The 13,025-nt window shown below is 57.6% G+C and overlaps 4 protein-coding genes across 4 annotated transcripts; 2 read left to right on the top strand and 2 right to left on the bottom strand.

Moving 5' to 3' along the window:
- The first annotated feature begins 473 nt into the window (after positions 1-473).
- On the top strand, positions 474-1,325 carry B0T26DRAFT_263185 (uncharacterized protein). Its single transcript, XM_060434061.1, has one exon. It carries the CDS (start codon positions 607-609, stop codon positions 1,189-1,191), a length of 585 nt encoding a protein of 194 aa, XP_060299480.1. The 5' UTR covers positions 474-606; the 3' UTR covers positions 1,192-1,325.
- Positions 1,326-1,745: 420 nt separating this feature from the next.
- Positions 1,746-4,471, bottom strand: B0T26DRAFT_740412 (uncharacterized protein; the record flags this gene model as incomplete). The annotated part of the gene is made up of 5 exons (XM_060443845.1): positions 1,746-1,802; positions 1,873-3,356; positions 3,422-3,650; positions 3,720-4,221; positions 4,389-4,471. The coding sequence occupies 5 exons, from the start codon at positions 4,469-4,471 to the stop codon at positions 1,746-1,748; spliced, it is 2,355 nt and encodes a 784-aa protein (XP_060299481.1).
- A 694-nt stretch (positions 4,472-5,165) lies between these two features.
- Positions 5,166-6,721, top strand: B0T26DRAFT_706815 (uncharacterized protein). The gene is made up of 3 exons (XM_060441828.1): positions 5,166-5,860; positions 5,927-6,290; positions 6,365-6,721. The coding sequence occupies exons 1-3, from the start codon at positions 5,268-5,270 to the stop codon at positions 6,392-6,394; spliced, it is 987 nt and encodes a 328-aa protein (XP_060299482.1). The 5' UTR covers positions 5,166-5,267; the 3' UTR covers positions 6,395-6,721.
- A 1,028-nt stretch (positions 6,722-7,749) lies between these two features.
- Positions 7,750-9,669, bottom strand: B0T26DRAFT_630330 (major facilitator superfamily domain-containing protein; the record flags this gene model as incomplete). Its single annotated transcript, XM_060436272.1, has 6 exons — positions 7,750-8,768; positions 8,874-8,969; positions 9,042-9,216; positions 9,281-9,332; positions 9,442-9,518; positions 9,577-9,669. Coding segments are annotated over 6 exons (1,512 nt in total), but the record flags the coding sequence as incomplete, so codon positions are not given.
- Positions 9,670-13,025: the final 3,356 nt, after the last annotated feature.

The raw sequence follows: 13,025 nt of genomic DNA on the forward strand, positions 1-13,025 counted from the left end.
AAAAATTTTACAAAACGCCGTCTGGATTCTTCTTCTTGATACGCTCCGATTTGCACCCAACATCTCCGCCGAGAGACACCAGACGCATCACCCAAGGGCCCGTTGGTCCAAGGCGAAGCCAATGTATACCGTAAAGGCCCTCATAAAGTCGAATACCCCTAGGGAGCGTCTGCGCCGTCTATTCGTCAGGATGCCGAACAGCCAATCCCGGCATGGCCCATCGCAACAGACGCAGACTGCAACCCCCAGCTCGGCTCGTGTCTCTTCCGACAGCTCCGCGACATTCTCTTCGAGATCTTGGACCACCTGCCGCCCGAGGGCCTGCTCTGCCTCTCCCTGACACGCAAGGTCTTGTCCAACCTTTTTGGCGAGGCCGCCGCGAGACGCGTCAGGACCAGTCCCGAGAGCAAGAAGGCCCTCCTCCTGCTACTCGAGGGAGAAGTTGCAGACTGGTGCCTCTTCTGCCACGACTGTATCGCACTGCACAGGATCAACATTCGGCCGAGGCAGCGGTGGCGAGGGCGAGGGCGAGGGCAAGGGCGAGGGCGAGGGCAAGGGCGAGGGCAAGGGCAAGGGCGAGGGCGAACTCACCCCAACAGCGTCCACATGGCTGGCTGCTCGTCCAGGACGCTTTATTGCCACGGTTTCAACTTCGGGAGCCCGCTGCGGTTCAACTTCCACCATGCCCGGGCGGCCACAAACAAACACCACTTCGGCGCCGACGCCGGGCTGCCCGTTGACGTCTTCCGCGTCGACAACGCGGCGATACGTCTTAGACTATGGAGCTACTTAACGTTTCGCCACGGTAGCCTGTTCAAGGCTCATCCCCTTAGCTTTCCCACATGGACGCAGAGCTGGTCGGCCAAGGTCGTCGACGACAGCCAGCTGCTCCTCCGGTCCGTGTCCACCCTGGCCAAATGGATGTCCGGGTGGGGCTGTGGAACAGGTCTGGCTAGCAGTGCCTGGGGCTGTGGAACAGGTCTGGCTAGCAGTGCCTGGAGCGTGATGGGCTGCCGGAAGGACTCGGGCCGGGAGACCGGGTTGAGACTTGTGTGCTCTGGCCGGGGATTTCAAAAAGCGGAAGTGTGGGGGTTGCGAGGGAGGGCTAAACACATAAGAATAGCATGCATGCGACGACCTAGGTACGGTAGGCACCTAGGTAGCCATCTCGCCCAACTCAGGCGAGGATAATTATACATGCATAATTACATGCATAATTACATGCGTAATTACATGCGTAATTACATGCGTAATTACACTACTTCCTAGTATGAAACAAGATCAAGAAAGAAGTGCCGAATACCACCTTCTTCTTCGAGACCATGGATTAACCTACCTTGCAGGTCGAACCAAAAAGATAATTAATAGCCAGATTCAGCATTAAAAATAACTAGCTCAAGTAATTCGAATTGGCACCGGAAATGGTTAAGCGATAACCTATTTGGATTCGGTCAAAAGACGGCTCTTAGCACCCTAGAAATATAGGGGTTCAACAAGGTAACTAGTGTTTAGCAATCACATCCCTGGGGACGACATGGAGAGCGTGGACAGCACCTACCTAGCTTCAACAAAGAGTGCGAGTAAGGGCGTATCAGAAAGAGACCTTGGAATACGTATTAAATGCTTCTATGACACTACCCGGCCTAAGGAATCTTTGAACCAACCAATTCCAAAGAGATTGACATAAAACGTGCCAGAGTAAATATCTAACCTGCCTACCTTTGTTCAAGAAGCGTGTCGACGAATCAATACGTAGGCCCAGTCTCATACCCCGTCTCCTCGATGTAAGTATCCCACGTAGCCTAAATATCCAGTCAGTCTCCGGTTTCACCTCATCAGGGCACGCGGGAGTGGGGGAGAGAGGAGACCAACCCAGTCAAAATCCATCTCGAACGAGAAACTGCCCGGAATAGCAGCATCGAAAGGCGGGCTGCCGCCACCAGCAAGTCCCGAAAACAGCAGCTGGTCCGCCGGCACTTCGACGGCCGACGCCGTCGCTGCCGCCGCCGTCTCGGTCCGAAAGCTCGACAGCAGCCCGATGAGAAACTGGTGCACCCTCCGGGCCTCCTCGCACACGTCCATGGCCTTCTCGAGGAGGACACACGACCTCTCGAGCGCGGCCAGCAGAGCCGCGCTGCTCGGGCTCCCGTCGCCTTCATCGCGCCGCTGTAGCAGCGGCGACATGTTGGCATTGCTGTTGGCATTCTTCCGCCGCAGCGCCAGCTCGAGAAACAGCACCATGGCGCCGAGCATGAGCATCTGGCGCGTCTGTGAGATGCGGTAAAAGGCCGGCTCCAGCAGCTCCTGGAAGGCCAGCAGGCCGAGCGCCGAGGCAACGCAGCGGTCGCGCGACAGCCGGAACCGCTCGCCGCTGCCGCTGCCGCTGCCGCCGCCGTCGCCGCCTTCGTGGTGCTGGTTGTGCGCCTTGGCCAGGAACTTGCGGTGCAGCGTGCACATGCCGCGGTGGTACATGCCCACGAGGCTCATGTTGGAGAAGTTGGCCGGGCTGCTGCTGCGCGCCGCCGAAGCGGCACCGGCAGACGCTGCGGTGGGTGGCGGCGTGGCAAGGGGCGCCGACGCCAGCGTCGGCGCCGACACCTTCATGTACGGCGGGAAGGTGTCGTAGACGGCGGCGAGCGCGCAGTCGATCTCGAGCACCGTGTCGTACGAGCCCAGCGTCGGGGTGCTGTTGAAGTCGGCGACGCGGCCGAGCTCGCGGAACAGGCGGCCCTTGACGATCAGGTACGTGGCGGCCGTGGTGTCGGCCAGCGGGCGCGACGGCGGCAGCGCCACCATGTCCTCGGCCAGCTCCCAGTCGTGCACGTTGCGCGGCTCCGGGGCGTCGGCGTACAGCGCCGACATGGTGCGCGGAAAGCCGCCGAGGAACGACGCCATGTCGTCCATGCTGACGACTGACGACCACACGCGCCGGCGGTACTCGGCCTGCAGCATGCTGATGCCGCCCGACGAGGGCGATGGATACGAGCCGGGGTCGCGGTGGTAGCCCATGTTGACGGCGGCGCGGACCACGACGCCCGTCATGATCCACAGGCCGCGGCGGTTGTCGTCGCGGCGGTTGAGCTCGGCCGTGGCGTTGAACCGCAGCGTCTCGACCGTGTAGGGCAGGCACTTGGCCACGTCGCCGTTGAGCAGGCACTGGGCGGTGCGCATGCGGTAGAGCTGGAAGAAGGACTCGGACAGGCCCTCGTACTCGGGCGGCTCGCCGTACTGTAAGAATGCCAGCATGGTGATGCCGAGGATGGAGAAGACCAGGCCGAGCCAGATGAAGTCGGTGCTGGACGGGTCTTTCCAGTGCGCCGCGTACTCGCGCATAAAGGTCGGTTCGTGGAGGATGGCTGGACTCGTGTGAGGGCTGCGTGGGAACACCCGTGTTTGTTGCGGTTGGACAGGGAGTACTTACGGGGAATGGCGATGGGAAAGTTTTGGCGGTCGAAGAATTGGCCGATGAGCCAGTCGACCTCGTGCTTGGGCGGCAGGCTGGAGAGGATGCTTATCCGGTCGAGCGGCTTCACCTGGTCGTACAGCAGGCTTGAGCCGTCGACTGTGTGTGAGGGAGCGGATCGGAGGTTGTGGTCGCCGAACATGTCGTCTTGCTCATGCTGGCTCCACGTCCTCTTGAGCTCGTTGATCTAGGCCGGTTAGCAAGCGTGCAGCAGAGACGTGTTGGTTGCTATTTAGCAAAACTAGGGGGGGCTTGCTTCCTGGAGCACGACCGACAAGTCGTCCCCGCCAATGTATACGGAACGGGCTCCATCCATGACCGTTTTGCCCGTGGCCGCCGTGGGCAAGTCGTCGGAGCTGGCAGCATCGGACGAGTCGGTTCCGGGCGTCTTCTCGGGCGTCTTCTCGGGAGTAGAGATGGAAGCTCCAGTGCTGCTCTGGGGCGGCGACAAGGGAAGCGGGCGCTCCGCGATGAGCCTCCTGACCAGGTCCTCCAAGTGGACGATGCGCTGGCGCATCGACTCGCCGTTTATGCCGGCATCGCTGCGGTAGCCGGCGAAATTGGAGCTGGCATCGGACCGGTCTCCGCCAACCAGGGATTGGGCCGGGCTTGCCCCGCGAAGTGCCGTCTGGGAATTGATATTTCCGGCACTTCCGGCACTTCCGGCAGCAGCGCTCAGGGGTCGGCGGAACTTGCACGTCACCTGCTCGTTTCGGGCCGTGCAGTTCTGGCACGGCTTCTCCCGATTACACTTGAGTCTATCTCACTCGCATCGTGGTCAGCATCAGCATCAGCATCAGCATCATCAGCATCATCAGCATCATCAGCATCATCAGCATCATCAGCATCATCAGCATCATCAAGCCGTGCTCCGTCACGAAGAGAACCGGGTGGGTGGGGGCAGTGGGTGCGGGTAATGGCACACTTTCTGGACCTGCAGGGGTCGCAGGACAGGGGAACACGGGAGCGCCGGTGTGCTTTGCGGAGTTCCAGCTGCTGGGACTGCATGGCCGTCGTATGGCGTGTTGCCGAGTGTTTTTTGGGGGTTTTTTGGGTAATTGGTTAAATCCAGTTGTTGAGTTGCAGCGAAGGTCGTGTGCGAGTCATGTCATGCCCACGGACGCTTATGTGCCGTGGGAGAGTGTTGTGGGATGTTTCCAGGAATCCGGGCTGAGGAACCCACGCTACTAATCCACCCTCGGGCGTCAAAGGCCTCGCCTCACGAGGCACCACTGACGGTCCTTCACCCGCCTTGGCCCGACGAGCCAAGCACTCCTCGGACTTGGCTTTGGACACTTGTTGGACGCTGTGGCGGCGTGCGTGCGTGGCAAGCAGGCGGCAAGAGGCAGAGTCGTGTCACATGATCACTGGCCTGGCTCGGCCGCAATTTAATTATCAGATAAAGGGCTAGGCCAGGTGCCAGGTAAAACCGCAAAATCCGCGGACTTAACACGTGCCTGGCGTAAGTGTCTCATCTTCGCCCCTCCCTGTGCTGCTGTGCTGCTGTATCTCCATGGCGCGCTTCGAAACAGGCACAGAGAGACAGACACATAAATATAGCAATCGAATTGCCGTTCTTGGAATTTGGCGTTGTTCACTCTCCGCACTTCCTGACTCCCTACGTGCCGCGTGCCCACCTGCTTGCTTGCCCACCAGCTCCCTGCCTGCCAAATCCGCCTTTCCTACTCACCAGTGACCAGCCAAAAAACCAAAGCAAAAAAACAGAAAAACAGAAAAACAGAAAAAAAAAAAAAAAGCAAAAAAACAAAGAACAAAAAAAAACCAGGACTTCCGACCCAACACGATGCCTTCCTTCAAGGACTTTGTCCACACGCAATTCCTGCTCAAGATCCCTGAGCCCACCACGTCCTTCGAGTCCAAGACCGTCATCGTGACCGGCGCGAACGGAGGCCTCGGCCAGGAGATCATCAAGCACATTGTCCGCCTTGGTGCCGGCAGGATCATCTGCGCCTGCCGCAGCCTGTCGCGCGGCGCCGAGGCCAAGAAGGCCATCGAGGCCGTGACCAGCTGCAAGCCCGACCTTATCGAAGTGTGGGAGCTCGACCTCGAATCACCCCCCTCCATCAAGAGCTTCGTCGAGCGCGCCAATGGCCTGCCGCGCCTAGACACCGTCATCCACCTCGCTGGCATCCGCGCATTTGATTTCGGGGTTATCTACGACACCGAGCGCACCCTGGCCGTCAACAACATCGGCACCTTCCTCGTGGGGCTGCCGCTGATCCCTAAGCTGAAGGAGACGGCCCGCACCTACAACACCACTCCCGTCATGACCATCGTCGGGTCCGCGCTGTACGACATCGCCAAGTACCCCAAAGACCCGGGCGAGGACATATTCACCTACTTCACCGACAAGACCAAGGTGAACCCATGGAACCAGTTAAGCCCGCCCGCCCCGTCCTCGGTCCACCTGGTCCGGATAGCTAACCCGAACCGCCAAAACAGATACAACCTGTCCAAGCTGATACAGCTCTACACGCTGATCAAACTGGCGACGCTGGTGGACCCGCTCGACGGCGCCGAGCCGCACCCCATCGTGGTCAACTCGGTCGACCCGTGCTTCTGCGAGACGGGGCTCTCGCGCGAGGTGACAGGGCTGACGCGCGTCGTCACCAAGACGTTCGCCGCCATCGCCGCCCGGCCCGCCGACGACGGCGCCCGCCAGATCGTGCACGCCGCCTCCACCGGCCGCGAGACCCACGGCCTGTACATGCGCGCCGGCGCCATCCAGGCCTACAAGCCCATCGCCTCCGACCCCGCCAAGACCGAGTACCTGTGGGAGGTCTTGTCCAAGCGGCTCGTCAAGCTGGTGAGTTTTGTTTCTCCTTACTTTTCCTTCTCGGAAGAGAAGGGCCAAGCAACTACTGACGCATTTGGATGCAGGACCCGACTATCCTGGAGAACCTAAAGTGACGGGATCATGAACGGGGATCATGGACGGGTAGATGGATAGATGGATGTTCTCGCTAGATACCAACACACCAGTCTTTTCTCTTTCTCTTTCTTTTGTCACGGAGGCTGCTAAAGGGACAGCACTTGTTTTAGTAGCTCAGGGTTCAGCTAATAACCAGGAAAGGGATCAGCAAACAGCTGCGGAGGGGATAATTAGTTTTAGCCAAACCAGGCAATTCGGATTTTGTCACTTAAAACAAGGGGACAGCACTTGTTTTAGTAGCTCAGGGTTCAGATAATAACCAGGAAAGGGATCAGCAAACAGCTGCGGAGGGGATAATTAGTTTTGGCCGAACCAGACAATTCGGATTTTTTCACTTAAAACAAAGGTTCAGAAAGTTGATAGATGCTTCTCATTCTTATTCACAGGGGGGCAGGAAACTATTATTTGTAATCAGTTAAATATGTAAACCTTGGCTTTTTTGGCATTCGAGACTTGTCATTGACGGCAGTTACCTCGCCATGGCCAACACCACTGGGAATCTACATTGGAAGCCGGCGATCTGCGTGGCAACCTTGTTGAAGTATTCCAAGATCGGTGCATTTCCTCCCGAGTTAGAACGACAGTAATCACGATGTTCTGATCGGGTTAGCAGAAACCACCAACATCAGAACATGCTCTAGGCCGTGACGTATAGTTAGGGTTACTCGGGGCCGTCTCACTTCGTCCTTGCATTGCATTCTACCGCGAGCTTAAAACTTCAACTCGGACACGGAACCTAGGCCCAGAGCGGTTGATCAAGGAGGTGAGAGCACTTGAGAGCTTGTCATATAGGTTGTGGGGAAACTCCATTTTACATATTTATTTTGTCTGCTCGATGAGGCTCTGCTGAAGGAGGGGCTTTGACAGCTCTGTTTTACATATATCACCCGTCCATAGAGACTAGGTGTATTCTTCTGAACAAATGTAGCTTTTGAGAAAAGTTCCACAGTCACATCCTGTCAAACAATCGAAAGAGACACAAGGGCCACCTTCGATTTTCAAATGGGTCGTCCACTTTCGTGCATGCGCTTTTGGCGTCTTCTATTAACCCGCAAAATCTAATCTAACAGCTGGTCTTAAATTGAAATAAAAAAAATACGAGGTTTTTATGTAGCTTCGTCTTCACGCACAAATCAAGGGCCGCGACGATGCCAATAACGATTAAAATTGCTGTATATATTAAAAAAGTGGTATAAGGCTGATATGCACCGCCACTGAAACCACAATAAATTTAATCTCAAGACTAATGACGAGCGCTGCTACCCATTCACTCGGCAGCCGGTTCGACCGGCTTCGACTCTGGCTTCGACTCTGGCTTCGGCGCCGCCTTGGCCGGAGGTGGCAACCTCACCCACCCCATGCACAGGGCCGTCACGAAAGCGGCGCTCGCCGATCCGGTAGCTAGATATAAGACGTGGTTAAAGGTGTCGCTGTACGCCTGCTTGACGGGCTCCAGCAGCGCCTCAGGGACGGCCTGCCTGATCTGGGCGGCCGCGGCGCCGGCGGCGACAATGAGGTCGACGTTGGCCGACGGCGCGTACTGGGTCAGGAACCGGCGCAGCTCGGTGCTGAAGACGACCTCGCCCAGCGATAGGAAGACGGAAGCGCTGAGGTTCTGGGCTAGCACCACCAGCGCGCTGGCCACGGACTGCTCCTCGCGGCGCACGCCGTTCTGCACCGCCAGTACGGGCACCTGGAAGCCGAACCCTTGCAGACCGAGCAGGATCTGGAAGCCGATGCGGCGCGAGCGGCTCGACGTGGGCGTCAGCGTCGTCGACAGGCCCGCGCCCAGCGCCGTGAAGAGGCCGCTGGCGAGCGCGAAGGGCGTGTAGTAGCCGATGCGGCCGATCAGGCCGCCCGTGATCATGGTGACGACGGTGTTGGTGCCGATGATGGGCAGCATGTCGACGCCGCTCTGAACGGGCGTGGCGTCCTGCACGCTCTGGAACCAGATGGGGAAGTAGTAGGCCGTGGTCATGGTGCAGCCGATGAGGAAGGCCATGTTTAGGCATCCCGTCCACACGACGCGCCGCCGCAGCAGCCCCAGCGGGATCAGCGCGCCGGCGCCCACGCGGTACTCCCACGCCAGGAACACGAGCAGGTTGCCAAAGGACCCGCAGAACAGCCCGATGACGGTCGCGCTGGACCACGCGTACCGCACGCCGCCCCACTGCAGCGCGAGGATCAGCATGATCACGGTCGGCGCGAAGAGGGCAAAGCCGGCGAGGTCAAATTTGTTGATGCGCTCGAGCACGGTCTGCTTGCCGTCGCCGGCCACGCGGTAGTTTGGGATTGGCACGATGATGATGAACAGGGCGATCACGGCGCCGATGGGGAGATTGATATAGAAGCCTGGTGTGTTCTTGTCAGCTCCTGTCTTTCGCACCTCTCGTGGTGGCCTCTGGGAGAGAGGCTGCCAGAGGCCTGGGATTGCAAGGATTGCTGCTGGTCACTTACACCACCGCCAAGTTGCGTTCGACGTGAAAGCGCCGCCGATGAGCGGCCCCGCGAGCAGGCCGAAGAATGCCAAGCCTATCAGCACGCCTCTGAGTGCTGTTCCCCCCTCGGGCATTAGATTGCAGTTCAATTCTCCCTTTTGTTCGCGGGAAACGGGGCAATGCTTACCGGCCTGTCTGGCAGGCGGCACGACCAGTGCAAGGACGGTGTAGCCGCCGTTGAGCAGCCCAGACGCCCCTATGCCTGCGATTGCGCGGCCACCAATGAGCATTGGCGAGGACTGGGCGGCTCCGCAAATGGCAGAGCCGACTTCGAAAATGAAGAAAAAGGAGAGAAACGTCCACTGCGTGATGGCAAGTCAGGGCCGTATTCCAGAGACAGGCGATGAGCAGCAGCTAAATGCCTACCTTGACGTTGAAGTAGCTGTAGATCTTCCCGCTGAGCGGCTGGCACGCGCAGCTGTTGGAGACAGCGTTAGCGGCTCTCCTGCACACGGGGTTCTCTCGCTCGTTGTTTTGATGCAACGGCCAAAGTCACTAATGAGACTCAAACTCGAGCTCAAACTCACTTGGTCATGAGGTACGCCGTGCCATACCAGCCGATGTCGTTCAAAGAATGAAACTCGCTAGTGATCGTCGGGACAGCCTGTCAAAAGTCAGTAATGCGCCAGAAATGAATTAGATGTCAATTCCTCAAGACTCACCGTCGCCACGATGGAGGCGTCCAAGAGCATAAGAAAGACGGCAAATGTCAAACCCGCCAAGACCAGAACCAGCTTCACCCCCGAAAGATACTCATGATCCCCGAACTGATCCTCGGGGTCTTCGGGCACATCCGAGCCTTGCTCCTTGGCCTCCGTCTTCTCGGGCGCGTCGTCTGAGATGGCGGCGCCGTCGTTCTGGTCGCGGGACGGTCGCTCTGCCATGGTGGGCGGTTATCTTTTCCGGCGAAGCAGCGCAGAGACGGGCCAAAAGTCGGGGTACGCGAGCCGGGTGGTTCCAACGGTGTTATTACTGGTGTGTGAGTGATGGGCAGAGCAGCGCAAGGTGATAGCGATGGATCACTGATGCAGAGACTGCCAAGGGCCAAGACTGTTGTTTATTGCGAGACGAACTGCAGACACTTTGCGGGTTTGACTGATTAATTGCCAAGCTGTCCCAGAGACCCAGACCCTGGGTCCGACACGACACAGCAAGCGCAGCCTTGGGTGATGCTGGAAATGCTGGGACCCGGAATGCTCCCGTTCTTTTTTCCCCTTTTTTGCCAATTCGGGTACACACATAATGTACCCCGAGTAAGGGAGTCCCAAAGGGGATAGTCGTCTAAACGCCGCGGATTTAACGTGCCAACCAGAGGCGTAGAACGAAATGATGCGATGAGCGAGCCGGCCCACAGTAGCACGCGCGACCGTGCGTTTCCCGGTTGCCGCGGGTCGCGGGTCTGTGCAATTTTATGAGTTATGACCAGACAGACCACCTGCACCCTGCAGCAGATGGCAGGCTGTTGGTTAGATTGGCGGGTTACATATCATCGACAACTAAGGCAACCTTAAATCCACGGAGGTAAAACTACCCCCCCTCCACGGACCATGGAAGAGGTGGAAAGCTTGTCTTGCACGGGCAACACGTGTATCCTTGTTGCAATCCTGCAGGGCTGAGGCGACAAAATTCCCGATGGGAGATGGTCTCCCCTAAATGTGGGGTATCTAGCCCCGAACCCTACCTTGCCTTGGGTGCTTGTCCCTGTTCCCTGTAGGTACCTTACCTCAACGACTCCTTACTGTGGTAGAGCCCTGACTAATTTCCTATATTTTGCACCGTTCAAGTGCGGGGTTCCCAAAGCTCGGACAAAGTTGCAACCACAAAGGGGCTCAGTCATCATCCCACCATCAAGCCACGCAATGCACGGTTCAGATAAGGTACGCAAGCCATTGGGCAGGAATCAGACCCCTCATTATTCTAGCAGCGCTGCGGGTTGGCGTATCTGGGAGGTGTATTTTGGTGGATGCGCCACCGCGGATGGCGCCGGGCCTTTATGTCAATCCTTCTCTAGCGCCCAGTGATCGGCTCGACTTTCCCGGCACCAATCCGCTCTCAGGAAAAAAATCTTCAATCGGCATGTCTCACATTCAGCTCTCGATGGGTAGTTGGTCGGCCTCGGCCATTCAGTCGGTCTCGCGTCGTACTCGGCCTCGGGCGCATTCAGTTCGGCCGACGATCTCCGCTGAGATCGTCCCTTATCAATTACGGAGTACAGCGCTTCAAATCAGGCCGCGAATCGCTGGTCGCCTCGAAAAACAATTTCTCGTCACAATCCCGATGGTTTGAGGGCGTTTCCCCATTATCGAAAATCGGTGAAGTAGTGGTGTGGGAGGAAATCGGTTTGTTGCTTCGGGTGGACCCCCCTCCCCCCGGGCTGACCGGCAGGAATTGGTGTGTGAGGTTTTCAAGCAGTCCATCCATGGATTTTATGGGCTCAGTGCATCGGGTTGCTTAGATCCCCGCGGACTTAACTGCGGCCCGTTTCCAGGGGTACGAGGGCAGCTGGAATCCTATCGCATCCACGTTTCTTCGACTCGGATCCCCCCCCCCCCCCTGCGCCGCTAAGCGACTGGAGGGTAGATGGGGTCCGGCGCTCTTACTGGCGGAGCTGTGAGGTACGCGTTAGTATTATTGAATGTTTGGCTGAGGCGAAGCAAGCTGTCGGGGGAAGCATGCAGGACGTAATCGATCCTATGGGAAGGCTCGTATTCCCTTCCTATACGTGGAATATAATATTCAGTATATTTTCTGACACTGAGTAAATCCTGCTGGCGCTGCGGCAGGCTCGCTTGGGGCAACCTGCCTATTTGTGCCTGTAGATTCGTGGGTAGGACGCGAATACTATTTCGTTACTGCTCGGATGGCTGACAGTCTGACACGGCCGAACAATCTTGCCGCCGTGGCATCGCCTGCAGGTGCCAGGAAGCGAAATCGGGATTGGACAACGCACTCAAAGTCGTGAGCATTCCACGCGAATCAAGTAGGAACGCGGGCGCAACAACCAGCGCAAGTACCTATCTTGACATCCATCGTACAAAACACGCAATCAGACGTCGTCTATCTCTCCAACGCCCTGACGAGGCAGTGATAGCGTTGAGGATTTCTCACCTCTCGACCATTGGCCACGATTGGAATTTCGGAATTCACTGGTCGCCCGACCTGCAGCTGCCTGCAGGCCCATCATAACCCCTCTTTTTGCCGAGCAAGCAGCTTCGGGCTCAAAGTCGCTGCCGTGACACTTTGGGACGAGCTCAGCCAGTCAGCCAACCAGCCAGCCAGCCAACCAGCCAGCCTTATGCCCTGTCCCTGTCCATGTCCCGTGTGCAGTTTCCAGTGTCCATCAGGCAAGTGCCTAAAACAACTCCCCCCCTTCCCCCCCATTAGGTTATCACTGGTTAGCAAGTACAGCAATTGCTTGGTAAAGGTGTGGCATTTCCGGGCGCTGCAGTGCTGTATTCTGACGCCCAGACTCGTAAATGTGGGTTAGTGACCAACAGTGCACTGGTGCAGCACCCTCACGCTTCATCAAGGTAGCCAAGATGGCGAGCTTATTATTTTTCACACCACCAACGTGCAGGTTGGTTGCAATATTCTTGCCGTATCGGGTGGCTTGGGTCTCTGGGCGCTGTGGGTTTACTCTGACGTAAGGTTTCGGGAAGCTGAACGGCGAATGGGACCTACGGCTGGGAGGTGCCCGGCTGGCAAGCACGCAGCAGGAGGAGTAGGACTGAGGCTTGGCTGGCCCGTCCTCTCTGTGTTCCACGTTACATACAATCAGACGGTTACATTGACCCGAACATGGCATACCCATGGTGCATTTGCATGCCAACAGATAGGTAGGTAGGTAGTTAGGTAAGTAGGTAGGTAGTAGGCAGGTAGGCAGGTAGGCAGGTAGCTAGGTAGCTGCAGCTCGGATGCATGCCGTCTCACACTAGCTATCCCACGCGTTCCGTTGCAGAGCTCATGCCTATCTACCAAGCTCCTGATCCGCAGTAGCGTAGAGCTCCGAATCTGGCTAACGGCCACCTACCTACCTCGGTGTCGTGGCCGAATATAAATGAAACATAGCAGCAGCCCTGCGGTGTGATCCAGACGGGAGAAGTACAGGCTA

This window comes from Lasiosphaeria miniovina (genome assembly GCF_030549165.1).
Source record: "Lasiosphaeria miniovina strain SMH2392-1A chromosome Unknown B0T26scaffold_3, whole genome shotgun sequence".
Lineage (NCBI taxonomy): Eukaryota > Fungi > Ascomycota > Sordariomycetes > Sordariales > Lasiosphaeriaceae > Lasiosphaeria > Lasiosphaeria miniovina.